This window comes from Erinaceus europaeus, chromosome 12 (assembly GCF_950295315.1).
Source record: "Erinaceus europaeus chromosome 12, mEriEur2.1, whole genome shotgun sequence".
Classification (NCBI taxonomy): Eukaryota; Metazoa; Chordata; class Mammalia; order Eulipotyphla; family Erinaceidae; genus Erinaceus; species Erinaceus europaeus.
Genome location: NC_080173.1, coordinates 67880049 through 67892371, shown reverse-complemented (window position 1 = coordinate 67892371; position 12323 = coordinate 67880049). Strand labels below are relative to the sequence as shown.

General features: G+C 44.4%; 2 protein-coding genes across 6 annotated transcripts in view; one reads left to right on the top strand and one right to left on the bottom strand.

Moving 5' to 3' along the window:
- Nucleotides 1-3296: 3296 nt before the first annotated feature.
- Nucleotides 3297-5377, bottom strand: PIGW (phosphatidylinositol glycan anchor biosynthesis class W). The gene has a single exon (XM_007516975.3). The coding sequence runs from the start codon at nt 5363-5365 to the stop codon at nt 3860-3862; it is 1506 nt and encodes a 501-aa protein (XP_007517037.1). The 5' UTR covers nt 5366-5377; the 3' UTR covers nt 3297-3859.
- Nucleotides 5259-12323, top strand: part of MYO19 (myosin XIX) — a 41624-nt gene continuing 34559 nt past the window's right edge. For 3 of the 5 annotated variants that reach the window (XM_060203899.1, XM_060203898.1, XM_060203896.1), the window contains exon 1: nt 9830-9949. Coding sequence is in view for 2 of the 5 variants with exons in the window: in XM_016185505.2 (XP_016040991.1) it covers nt 9938-9949 (12 nt within the window). In the remaining 3 variants the exon portion in view is untranslated. Of the gene's footprint in view, nt 5383-6587; nt 7378-7500; nt 7819-8002; nt 8142-9829; nt 9950-12323 lie in introns of those variants that run through there. The other 2 variants (XM_016185505.2, XM_060203897.1) reach the window with 2 other exon arrangements.

Genomic DNA, 12323 nt, shown 5'->3' with positions numbered 1-12323 from the left:
GGCTGTCCTTTACAGCTAATCTTGATGACGGATGTCTGCTTCCTGGTGGAATAAACTAGAGCTGTGACACTGACCTTGGAAAAGTGTTTTGGGCATCACACGAAGTCTTAGATTCACATCAGCAGCAACAACAACAAAAAAAAAACACCATAGTGCATCCTTAGCCATGTTGACTTATGACATTGTGTGGTCACTGTTAGGGTAGGTGACATAACAAACTGGAAGAACCATTGTTCGGCCCCAAAGGTGTAATGTCCAGTAAATAGTAAATGTCTTTTTGCCAATAGAGGACAGTGTTGTCGTTACGCGAAATCCAATAGGTAGATAGAACAGGCACATAGCTTCTAAGAGCTTATATTACATGGCCTAATTTTGGACAATTTTCAGAAATTTGTATTTTATTTAAAAATCCCTGGAGAAAATACTGTTGAGTTAAGATCAAGGTGCTCCTGCATAGACTATCAACGTAGCTACTTTGTATCTTTCCAACTTATTTTGGATTGTGATTTGTAAAGGATATTGAAAGTTACAAGCTCAGCATATAGGTGCTAATTGTAATGCCGTTCACTATTAAGTGCACAGTATTGACAAAGAACAGAGTGTTCCTCCTAGGATTTAAATTTTAAGTTCTGGAAAAGGCTTTAGAGTCTAGATAGAAAAGAATAAAATGAAGTCACATCTCCAACGGAGATTATAGTTCCTGATTTGGATTTTTTTTTGTGGGGCCACTGAAGATAGTACTATCTTTTTTTTTTTTTTTTCCATTTCTTAAGATTTATTCACATGAGAATAAGGGCGTTACTGTAGGACAGTCCATGCCAGGGATTGAACTCCCAACACTTCATGCTTTTAAGTCCAAAGCTGTAGCTACTGCATCACTTCCCAGGCAGATGTTGAATAGTATCTGTGGACAGTGTTTTCTGTATGGTAGGTGTTAGGAAAATATTACGAGCTGGAAAAGGTGGGTGTTACGCTAGATAAGTTCATTCTCAATGAAGTAGCTTGTGTGCTACAAATATGGAAAAGTCAATATATGAGGGGAAATGCTTAGGAAACGTTTTCATGGGGCTAGGTGGTGGGTGGCACACCTGGCTAAGTGCACATCACATGTGCACAAGGATCTGGTTCAAACTCAGCCCCAACCTGTAGGGGGAAAGCTTCACAAGCAGTAAAGGAGTTTGTTTGTTTATTAAAAGATTTTGTTTGTTTATTGATGAGAAAGATAGGAGAGAGAGAATCAGACATTACTCTGGTATATGTGCTGCCAGGGATTGAAAGAGAGGGAAATAGACATCTGCAGTACTTGTTTCACCCTTCTGAAGCTTCACGGGAGCGGATCAGGGGTTGAATCCCAATCCTTGTGTAATGTAACATGTGCACTCAACTAAGTACTCCACCACCTGGCCCCTGAAGACTTCCTTCTAGCCTCTGCTTGGTTTTGTTTTTTTTGCCTCTAGGGTTATGGCTGGGACTTGGTGCCTGCACCACAGATCCACTGCTCCTGGAGGCCATTTTTTCCATTTTGTTGCCCTTGTTACTGTCATCGTTGCTACTGTAGGATGGGACAGAGAGAAATTGAGAGGGAGGGGAGGGAGATGGGGAGAGAGAGAAAAGACACCCGAAGACCTGCTTCACTGCTTGCGAAGTGACCCCACTGCAGGTGAGGATCCAGGGGCTTAAACAGGAATCCTTAGCACTGGTCTTTGCGCTTCGCACCTATGCTTACTTTTTAAATGACCCAAGCTGTTAGTAGAATACTCATCCTTAAAATAGCCTTCATTAAACTATTCATTAAGCTAAACATTCTCACTGATTCTTTCCCTTTAACATGGTGAGTTGTGTCTGGTGGGGCCTTTGATTACCTCTCCAGCGGATTATCCATGCTGTCTATTCTCTGAACTACTTTTTTCATCTTTAAAATGTATTAGGTCGGGAGTCAGGCTGTAGCGCAGCGGGTTAAGCGCAGGTGGCGCAAAGCACAAGGACCGGCATAAAGATCCCGGTTCGAACCCCGGCTCCCCACCTGCAGGGTAGTCGCTTCACAGGCGGTGAAGCAGGTCTGCAGGTGTCTATCTTTCCTCCTCTCTCTGTCTTCCCCTCCTCTCTCCATTTCTCTCTGTCCTATCCAACAACGACAACAACAATAATAACTACAACAATAAAACAAGGGCAACAAAAGGGAATAAATAAATATTAAAAAAATAAAAAACAACAAAAAAAATGTATTAGGTCTCCTACCAACTCGGCAACTTTGCTAAGAGATTCATCTTTCCTAGAATGCTTATTCACCCTCTTTTTACCAGCACTAGCCCCCCCCCAACATAAACACTACTCATTGTTACCTTTAGCTCAAAAAATACCACCTGTGAGGAATGCTTAATTTTACTAGGTTAAAGATTTTATTTATTTATTCATGAAGACAGGAGAAAGAGAACGAACCAGACATCACTCTGATACATGTGCTACTAGGGATTGAACTCTGGATCTCATGCTTGAGAGTCCCAATGCTTTATTTACTGCACCACCTCCTGGACCAGTCCTAGCATTTTTTTTTTCCCTTAAGACACAGAGAAGCTATAAAGCTTTCCCTGACACCTGGTACCTGTGGTTCCCCCATGTGATGCTAGTGCTGGAACTTCAGCCACATAACATGGCAGAGGATGTGCCCTATCAGCTGAGCTGTCTTGTTCCCCCCTATACACTAGATTGAAAGCTCCAAGTTTTGCTTATTATCTCCAATACAGAGTAAGCAAAAAAAGAATTACTACAAAAGCAATTTTCCTTCAAGCCCCTGCAGGGGGAAAGCTTCATGAGTGGTGACACCAGGGCTGCAGGTGTCTGTCTCTCCCTATCTCTATCTACACAATAATACATATATTTTTTTAGAAAAGCAATTTTCCTGGTTATCTCATGATAACCATTCTTTTGGAGCCTCAAGCAGGAGAGTCTCTTTGCATAACCATTATGCTGCCTACCCCAGCCCCTAACTACGTCATACTTTTTTTAAAAAAGATTTTATTGGGGGAGTCGGGCAGTAGTGCCACGGGTTAAGCGCAGGTGGCTCAAAGTGCAAGGGCTGGCGTAAGGATCCCAGTTTGAGCCCCTGGCTCCCCACCTGCAGGGGAGTCGCTGAATTCACAGGTGGTGAAGCAGGTCTGCAGGTGTCTGTCTTTCTCTCCACCACCACCCTGTCCCCCCCCCCCCCCCCCCGTTTTTCCCTCTCCATTTCTCTCTGTCCTATCCAACAACGACATCAATAACTACAATAAAACAACAAGGGCAACAAAAGGGAATAAATATATTTTAAAAGATTTTATTGGGTGGGGGTAGATAGCATAATGGTTATACAAAGATACTCTCCTGCTTAAGGCTCTAAGGTCCCAGGTTCAGTCCCCTGCACCACCATAAGCCAAAGCTGAGTAGTGCTCTGGGAAAAAATAAAAGATTTTATTTATTAATGAAAAAGAAGAGAAAGAACCCTACATCACTCTGGTACATGTGCTGCTGGGGATCAAACTCAGGACCTCATGCTTGAGAGTCCAATGCTTTATACACTGCACCAGCTCCCGGACCACCTGCATCATACATTTCAGCCAATCTTTTTTTTTTTTTAACTACTGAGTTCTATAAATATTCTTTCTTTTCTCAATAAATATTCTGACAAGTTGCAAAGTTTTGCTCTCTATTGGTTTGTTTTATATAGTGCTTTGATATATCCAAATACTAAGCATCATACTGCATAGAGGATTAAAATTCTTAATTTTTATACTTAAATAAAATTAATACTGGTTTTTCAAAGCCATTTTCTTTACATATATTCCATCATCAAAATACTGCTCATAGATAAATCCCACATTTATCACCAAAATTTTATAGTCTTATTTTGCAAATGCAACACATATATAATTAAACAGTTGGTAATCATATAGAGATTGAGCACAAATAAGGCCCACAATGTACTGCTGTGTAATGTATCTGTCAATAAGTTGACCAGGCCAGTTGTTATATTTGACAACAAGAAAAAAACTAACTGATTTCTGTTTATAGCTGTGATTAAACAAAGACTAGGTTCCTTTCTTTCAGTTTCAGAGACGAGAAAATCTGAGTGTTTATTTGTAGCAGGTGACTGAGTAAGTTTCCAAGAACATGGAACTAGAGTGTCTTTAGTTAGAAATTTAGCAAAACTCAAAATTGTATCACCCAATAACAAGCTACTTAGAAGCATCAGGCTAGAAGCAACTATCCAAATACAGAATGCTAAGTTGGCCATTCTTCGAGATGCTAATTCTATTTTTACCTGAACTATATAAAGAGACATGAAGAGGCTAATAGCTGTTAGCAGAATATAACATGCTACTTTGATCCAATCTTTGACATGTGTTCTGTTTTTAAACACATATGATCCTGTTTGCACACCAGCCATGTATATTGCCACATACCCCATGTTAGAAATTATCCCTTCTCGGTTGGCATTTAATAAACCCACCCTTGTGCCATTGCCATCAGTGCCATACAAAATTAACCTTTTTAATGGGGTGAAGTCAAGGGCTAACTGGTATAATACAGAAATGCTGATGGCAATAATCCAGGATTTATTTAGAGGAAAAATACTCAGTAGCAGTGATGATGTCAGTTTCACAACTATTAAGGTAAAGAAAAAATTCCAGTGAACTCCATATTCAGTTAAATGTTCCTGGTAGTCTATGGATTTAATAATGACTAATCGACCTATTCCTAGGAAGATTAACGGCCAAACAGAATACAGTGACTTTTTAAGATAATAAAATCTAGACCCATCTGTGTATTTTCTCCTAACCTCTGGGCAAACCATTGCAGTCCCAAAAACAAAGCCCCCTACTCCAAAATCCATTGCCCCTATCCCGTAAAGTTCAGTTTTGGCAAATCTTCTGGGGAAAATTGAGAAGTCTACAGCCAAAATGGCAACAGCAGTATATGCACTGTTAATTACACGGAAACAAGAGACTGCTGGATTAGATTCTGATTTAAAACTGGTTTTCAAGAATTTTTCAAGGATTTTCTGGATAGGCATTCTAACATAGCAAGTCCTTCTGCAGTACAGTTGATAGAAAAGAACTGCCCCAAAGATAATTATAGTGAGGTGCTCAAAGAAAACAAATGAAGACAAGATGGTCAGAGTGACCACCATGGGAACTATTAGAACAACAAAGTCAATTAAGAATCGAGATCTCCAGGTATGTGAAGAACATAATTGCTGTGAGAGAATGAGCAGGAGCCCTCTGAACAGGATACATAGTACAGGCAAGCACAAGCCTTCAGTGACTTCCAGGACACTTGTTCCATTGAGGTTACTGACAAAAGCTTCCTTCATCTGCTTTTGAGACATTTTTTTTCCCTGTGAAAGTAAAAGCAAAGGAATGCATTGATGGGAAGCAAAGTTCTTAAAAAATTAACACATATATATACTTGACATTCATCAGAGCAAAACTGTAGGCCTAATGATTTCAAATCAGAAAACAGGCCAGATGGTAGCATACCATGTAGTGTACATACATTACCATACACAAGGATCTGGGTTCGGGTTTCTCCCATACACACAGGCTTAACAAGTTATAAGGTAGTGCTACAAGTGTCTTCCTCTTAATTTCTCTACCAAGAAGGGAAAAAAAAAACACCAGAAGCAGTAGATTATCCTAGTGATAACCTAACAGTGATAAAAAAAACTTAGCCCCTAGCTAGCCCCTGGTCCCCACCTGCAAGCTTCCCAAGAGATGAAGCAGTGCTGTAGGTATGTCTCCTATCTCTCCAAAAATTAAGAAAAAAATCTTTTTAATCAGAAAACCTGGGATTTGTGACTCCCCTTTCAAACACTAACATACAGTATTCGGATAAAATTTTTTTGGGAAAAAGCCTAACACTATCATACAGTATTAGGATAAAATTGTACAACAGTATGAAGTTACCTGGTTAAAATCTTTAGTTACTAGTGGTCCTGGAGGTGACTCAGTGGCTAAAGCACTAGACTCTCAAGCATGAGGTCCTGAGTTTGATCCCTGGCAGCACATGTACAAGAGTGATGGCTGGTCCTTTCTCTCCTCCTATCTTTCTCATGAATAAATAAATTCTTAAAAAAACTCGTTAGTTACTGCTTTGCCATGTGCACAACCCCAGTTTAAACCTGCCCCCCCACCACCACTGCTTTGCTGTTGGCAGTGGTGTCTTTCTGCCTCTATCAAAAAAAAAAAAAAAGGAAGAGGTTTAGTTATCCTCAGTATAAGACAGACTTAAAATGAAGTGAATTGGGTATATAAAATCTGAGAATGAAATCACAAACTATATACTTCCTACTACAGAACATAGTAAATACTGAGGATGTAATTAAAATAGAATACATCTAATTCTTAAGTCAAATCCAGGAAGGGGGTGGAGACAGGAAAAGAGCAAATTTAGGTACTCTGGATTTGGAAACCGTGGTTTCTGTTTAGTCTGCACCCTAAACTGTTCCATACCTTATTTACATTTTCATGTGAAAGTGTAGGGATGCTAATTACAGGAAGGGGAGAAGACACACAGAGAAAGTACCAGCAGGCAGAATGGCCTGTCTGGTTCAGCCATACCTCAAACCAGTCCGAATCTACTGGCCTTCAAAAAAAAAAATCCTTTTCCTGATGCACGCGGTCCAATGCTCCAGAGATTCCAGCGGACCCCAGGCAAAGGACCATACTGGGCTCCCACAGCCCAAGGGAGCCACGCTGAAGCAGGTCACTTCCGCGTCGCTAGCGCACTTCCGCCGACTCGGGGCAGTGCGCTTCCGCTCCCGCTCCCGCCTGCGCTCCCACGTCCCGCCCGCTCCCTACGCTTGTCCCCTACTTTGGGCTTGCCCAGCCCGGATCATCTCGGTCTGGCCATGGAGCCGTCAAAGGAGCTCAGGGAGAGAAAGTCACGTCAGGAGCCCCACCAGTGACCCCGAGGCCCCACGGCGAGCTGTCAGGATGGGGTGGTCCGAGAGCCGGGCGCAAGCATCGGCCGCCCAGTCCCCTCCTGAAAGACCCCGATGTGCCCGCGGGCCTGGGGGGCGCAGCCTCCGCGCCTCGCCTGCGCCACACGGGCCGCCTCCATGCCACGCCGGGCTCGCAGAGAATGCTGTCCTCGGTGGAGCCCGCACCCCGAGCCCCAGAGTCCCGGGCAGGCCACGTGCGCCCCGGCCGCGTGTGCGCGCCCCGCCCCGGGGGAGGAGCTGGCCGGCTCCGGGCCACTTGGCCAGAGCGGCTGCGGCGGGAAGCAACCCGCGTCCCCGGCTTTCTCTCTCCCCGCGTTCCCGGCCTCTCCTCGGTCCTCCTCGTCGCCGCCGTCTCTCCAGTCGGGGACGCCAACTTGGCGGCTCAGGCCGTGGGACCGGTGAGTGCCGCCCCCAGCCCACACCCCAGAGTCCCCGCCACCCCCACCGTTTGGCCCGGAGGAGGGAGGCGTCTCTCCCTTTTTCCAAAGCGCCGTTTCCCTCCCTTCTCCCTTTTCTTTTAGGCCGCCTTGTATCCCGGGAGTGGGTAGCAGAGCTCTCGGCCCTTGCCCTGAACAAGGACCTTTGCGGGTCAGCCTCCATCTCGGCTTTGCCGGCAGGGGGCGAACGGTGGTCGGGAGCAGGGGGTCCCGACTGGCCGGCGGGGCTGGGGGACGTCCAGCTGCTGTCCTGCCCCAGGAAGCGGGAAGGGGGCCACAGCTCCGCAGGCGCCCGGGCTGCCGCGCCCTTGGCAGGGGTCAAGTCCACCTTCCTGAGAAGGACGACTCTCCCGGTGCCGGGAGCTTCCACAGCAGCACCCCGCCCGCGGGGCACCTTGAGAGGTCGGGGAGACTGGGGTTCCCTCCAGCTGGTAGTTTGCGCTCCTCTACCCTCCCAGCCCTGAAAGAATCTAAAGCTGGGGAGAAGGAAGACTTGATCAGGTTGCTACTTGCCGGGCCTTGACTAAGGTGTTGCTTCTGTTCATTGCGTCCCTCTCCTGCCCACTGTGGTCACACCCCTTTCCAGAAATTCTTGGCTGGTAACCCCGAAGCTGACTGGGAGAAAGGACCTGGGAGAACTGGAGAAAACCCGCCGGATTCAGACTCAACTGAATGAGAGATAACGCTACCTGGCAACAACCAACTTTTGCAAAACACACACACAGGTACTAACTAGCCTATGCGATCGGTTCACTCGGTATTGTTAGGTTTGGATATTATCCCCTTTTTTGCAAGTGGAGAAACAAAAATAAGGTTTAGAAATTTCTTGTGATCTGTGTTGGAGGGAGGTGTGAGTTTTGGATTCAAACTCCACAATCTGTTTTGCTCCCCTTCTTGTTTTCTCTTCAAATGAGCTTCCAGTTGGTAGAGCTTTGTTCTCCTTAAATCTGCAGAGCCCTCTGCATGCTGTCCCTCAGACAGCCTACAGCCAGTGTTCCACACGGTTCTCATAGTCATATGTGCCTGTAGTGCCTTTTTCCACTTTGCATGGACGCCTGAAGTTTTTTCATCCATGTATTGAAAGTTTCAAGAAAGATCACCAGGTTTAACCCTTTACAGACATCTCTCACTATCATTTCTCCATACTGGGAGAAGCTTGGGAAATTTCCAATTCTGGGAGTCAGACTTTTTCAGAGATTCATCTAAGCCCAGCCTCTTAGATTTCCCTCCTCTGGACTCCTTACTTTTTTTCTTCCTTAACTAATTAACTAATTAATTGTTTAAGAGGGAGAGAGAACCAGAGCATCACTGGTATAGCATTGCCAGATATCCAACTCAGGACCTCATGCTTGAGAGTCCACACTTAGTCCATTACACTACCTCCTAGATCTTGAGATCCTTACCTTCTTAACATTAACAATGGATTATTCTACCTGGTCAGTGCCCCTAAATGCATCCTCAGTAGTAGCACTAACAACATTCTCCTTCTGTCTGAATATGAACATTTGCACTTTTGTGGGGGTGCTTTCAGTCCAGTATTTCATTGACCTTTTCAGACATTCCTTGTGAGGTAGATTTTATTATCATCACCATTTTCAAGGTGAGTCAGGAAGGTGATGTGGCATTCTGTAAGTGAATGAAAGTGAGTGAGCTGTTACAGCTTTGTGTGCATTAAAACTTCAAAGCAGGAGTCGGGCAGTAGCGCAGAGGGTTAAGCACACGTGGCACAAAGCGCAAGGACCCGTGTAAGGATCCTGGTTGAGGGCCCGCCTCCCCAGCTGCAGGGGAGTCGCTTCACAGGCGGTGAAACAGGTCTGCAGGTGTCTATCTTTCTCTCCCCCTCTCTGTCTTCTCCTCATCTCTCCATTTCTCTCTGTCCTATCCAACAACGACAACATCAATAATAACCACAACAATAAAACAAGGACAACAAAAGGGAATAAATAAATTAATAAATATTAAAATTTAAAAAAGACCTTGAAAGCATTAAAGAGTTAACTTTGACTTCCTTGCTTTACCACATCACAGTATCAGGAAACCATATCACTGGCTATCCTAAAGTAGAATAATTGTTTCAAAGGATAGGACATGGTGTTTTTCTGTCCTCTGGTAGGTGTCTTTATTCTCCATGCCACACAAACCCAGACGATCTGCAGCCCTGCCTGCAAGAACTAAACTGGCCCTGAAGGAGCCACAGGAAGGAGCCTCTGAATTTTCCCTTGTTCTCTGATTGGCAGGAGTGGGACACACTCTCCCTCTCTACCCAGACTCATCCTGGTTCTCATTTGAGTTTGTCTTCCTTAGTGGGAGGAGCAAGAGTGAGTCACCCTGGGAAAGTCATCCTCTGTGTATAGCCCTTGTCTTCTCTCTCATGCCATAGGCTATGGGGGTGACTTGTCTCCTTTCCCTCCAGACTTGCACCCTTTGCTGGACCCATGCTCCAACCTTTGCCCCCATGACCAGCTGGATATTTCTCCTCATGCCTACAGCCAAGAACCCTGGCTAACAGCATAGAAACAAGATGCTTCAACAGGTAAAACTTCATCTCTAGCTGAACCAGGCCATCTACCATCTTAGTCACCTTCCTTTTTTTGCTTGCCCAAATGAAGGTTCCATCTGCCCTTACTTCAAAGAAAGGGAAGGTTCCTCTCTCTCAAGAGCTTTCTTTCCTCTCTTCAGATAAGCACACCAATGCTATTCAGTCACTATTTTTTTTTTAATTTTTTATTTAAGAAAGGATTAGTGAACAAAAGCATAAGGTAGGAGGGGTACAACTCCACACAATTCCCACCACCCAATCCCCATAACCCACCCCCTCCCATGTCAGTCACTGTTAAGAAGCTCTTCCTCATACCTAAATTTGAATCTCTCTGGTTATGCCTTTTTTTTTTTGGTAGATAACAAAATCTTTATAATACTCTGGTGACTCAAATGTGAGTCAAAGAACCTTAAGAGATATCCCTGCCAGCCTGAATTCTTGAGGAACAGTGTTAGCCTACGTCTTTCAAAATGAGATAACTCCTTGAAGCTGAACCTTACAGGATATGTAGGAATTGACCAGGTGAAGAAAGAACTTAGCTAGTCCAGGCAAAGTGGTCAGCCTTGCAAAAATAAGGTAGAAGATAGCCTGTGGAAATTTAGATTTCTGATGGATGGACGTAGGATGGACAGTGAGAAGGTTGCTATTAAGACTTGAAACCTGGGGCTGGGGAGACAGCCTAATTGTCATGCAAAAAAGACTTTACTGCCTGAGGCTCTAAGGTCCCAGGTTCTATCCCCAGCACCACTATAAAACAGCTGAGCAGTGCTCTGCCCCTTTCTCTGTGTGTAACTCTTTCATTAAAAATATATATAAATATGAGAGAGGACCTAGTGGCCTATCTCCCTGCCCCAATTCCCTGAATTTTAATATACTGAGTGTTGCCAGGCACTTGACTGATTAGATGTTTGAGATGAGCCGCCTATCCTCAAGGAGTTCAGTGTCTAGTAAAATCCTAGGCAGGTAGTTAATTGCCTGTAGCTCATCATGATGACCAACTGTGAAGCCAGCCAGCCTTGAGAGACCCAGGGTAGACACTGCTGCTTGACATTATTATTATTATTATTACTACTAGATAGAGGCAGAGAGAAATTAAGAGGGGAGGAGAGAGACACCTGCAGCTCCACTTCACCTTGTGAAGCTTTCCCCCTGCAGGTGGGAACCAGGGGCTTGAACCCAGGTCCTTGTGCGCCGTACCAGGTGTGCTGCTGCTTGCCCCCCCTTTTTTTTAAGCAGAGCATCTGGTTTAAGATGATGTTGAGGATTGAACCTGGAACTTTAGAGTCTCGGTTATAAAAATCTTGTATGACTGGGAGTCCGGCGGTAGCACAAGTAGCACAAGGACCGGCGTAAGGATCCTGGTTCGAGCCCCCGGCTCCCCACCTGCAAGGGAGTTGCTTCACAAGCGGTGAAGCAGGTCTGCAGGTGACTTTCTCTCCCCCTCTCTGTCTTCCCCATCTCTCTCCATTTCTCTCTGTCCTATTCAACAACAACAACAATAATAACTACAGAATAAAACAAGGGCAACAAAAGGGAATAAATAAATAAAATATAAAAATTTTTTAAAATATCTTGTATGACCATCGTGCTGTCTTCCACATCCTCAACTTTTTATTATTTGTTTATCATGAGGTTTCTGTTGTTGTTAGCTTGTTCTTTCTGTCATTGTGGATACTTCACCATTCCAGTCTGACTTTTTTGAGAGGTGGAGGGGAGAGAGAGACCGAGACCACAGCACTAAAGCTTTCTCCAGTCCTGTGGGGGCCAGGCTTGAGTCTAGGTCACATACATGGTAAAGCAGTGCAGCATTCCAAGTGAATTATTTTGCCAGAGAAGGTATTTTTTATCATTATTAAAGAATGTATTAGTGGGGAGCACTAATAGGGCTGGGGAGATAACCTAATAATTATGCAAAAGACTTTCATGCTTCAGGCTCCAAGGTCCCAGGTTCAGCCCCTAGCACCACCAAAATGAAAGAAAAGACTGTGTGTGTGTGTGTGTGTGTGTTCCTATGACCATACTATTTGTAGTAGCTGCTCTATGTTTAGCTATTAGGCCCTGTGCTAAACACTCTACATGTGTAATCTTATTTATTTAGGAAAGATACAGTATTATATATAGTATTCTTATGTCACCATTGTGTAGATAAGGCTTAAAGACAATAAGAGACTTAATCAGGGCCTGAGTGGTGGTGCATTTGGTTAAGCACACATATCACCACGCACAGGGATCTGGGCTTGAGCCTGCATTCCACCTGTAAGGAGGACACTTCTTGAGCTGTAAAGCAGGTCTGCAGGTATCTGTCTTTCTCTCTCCCTCTGTCTCACCTTCCTTCTCAATTTCTCTCTATCCTGACAAATAAAAATAA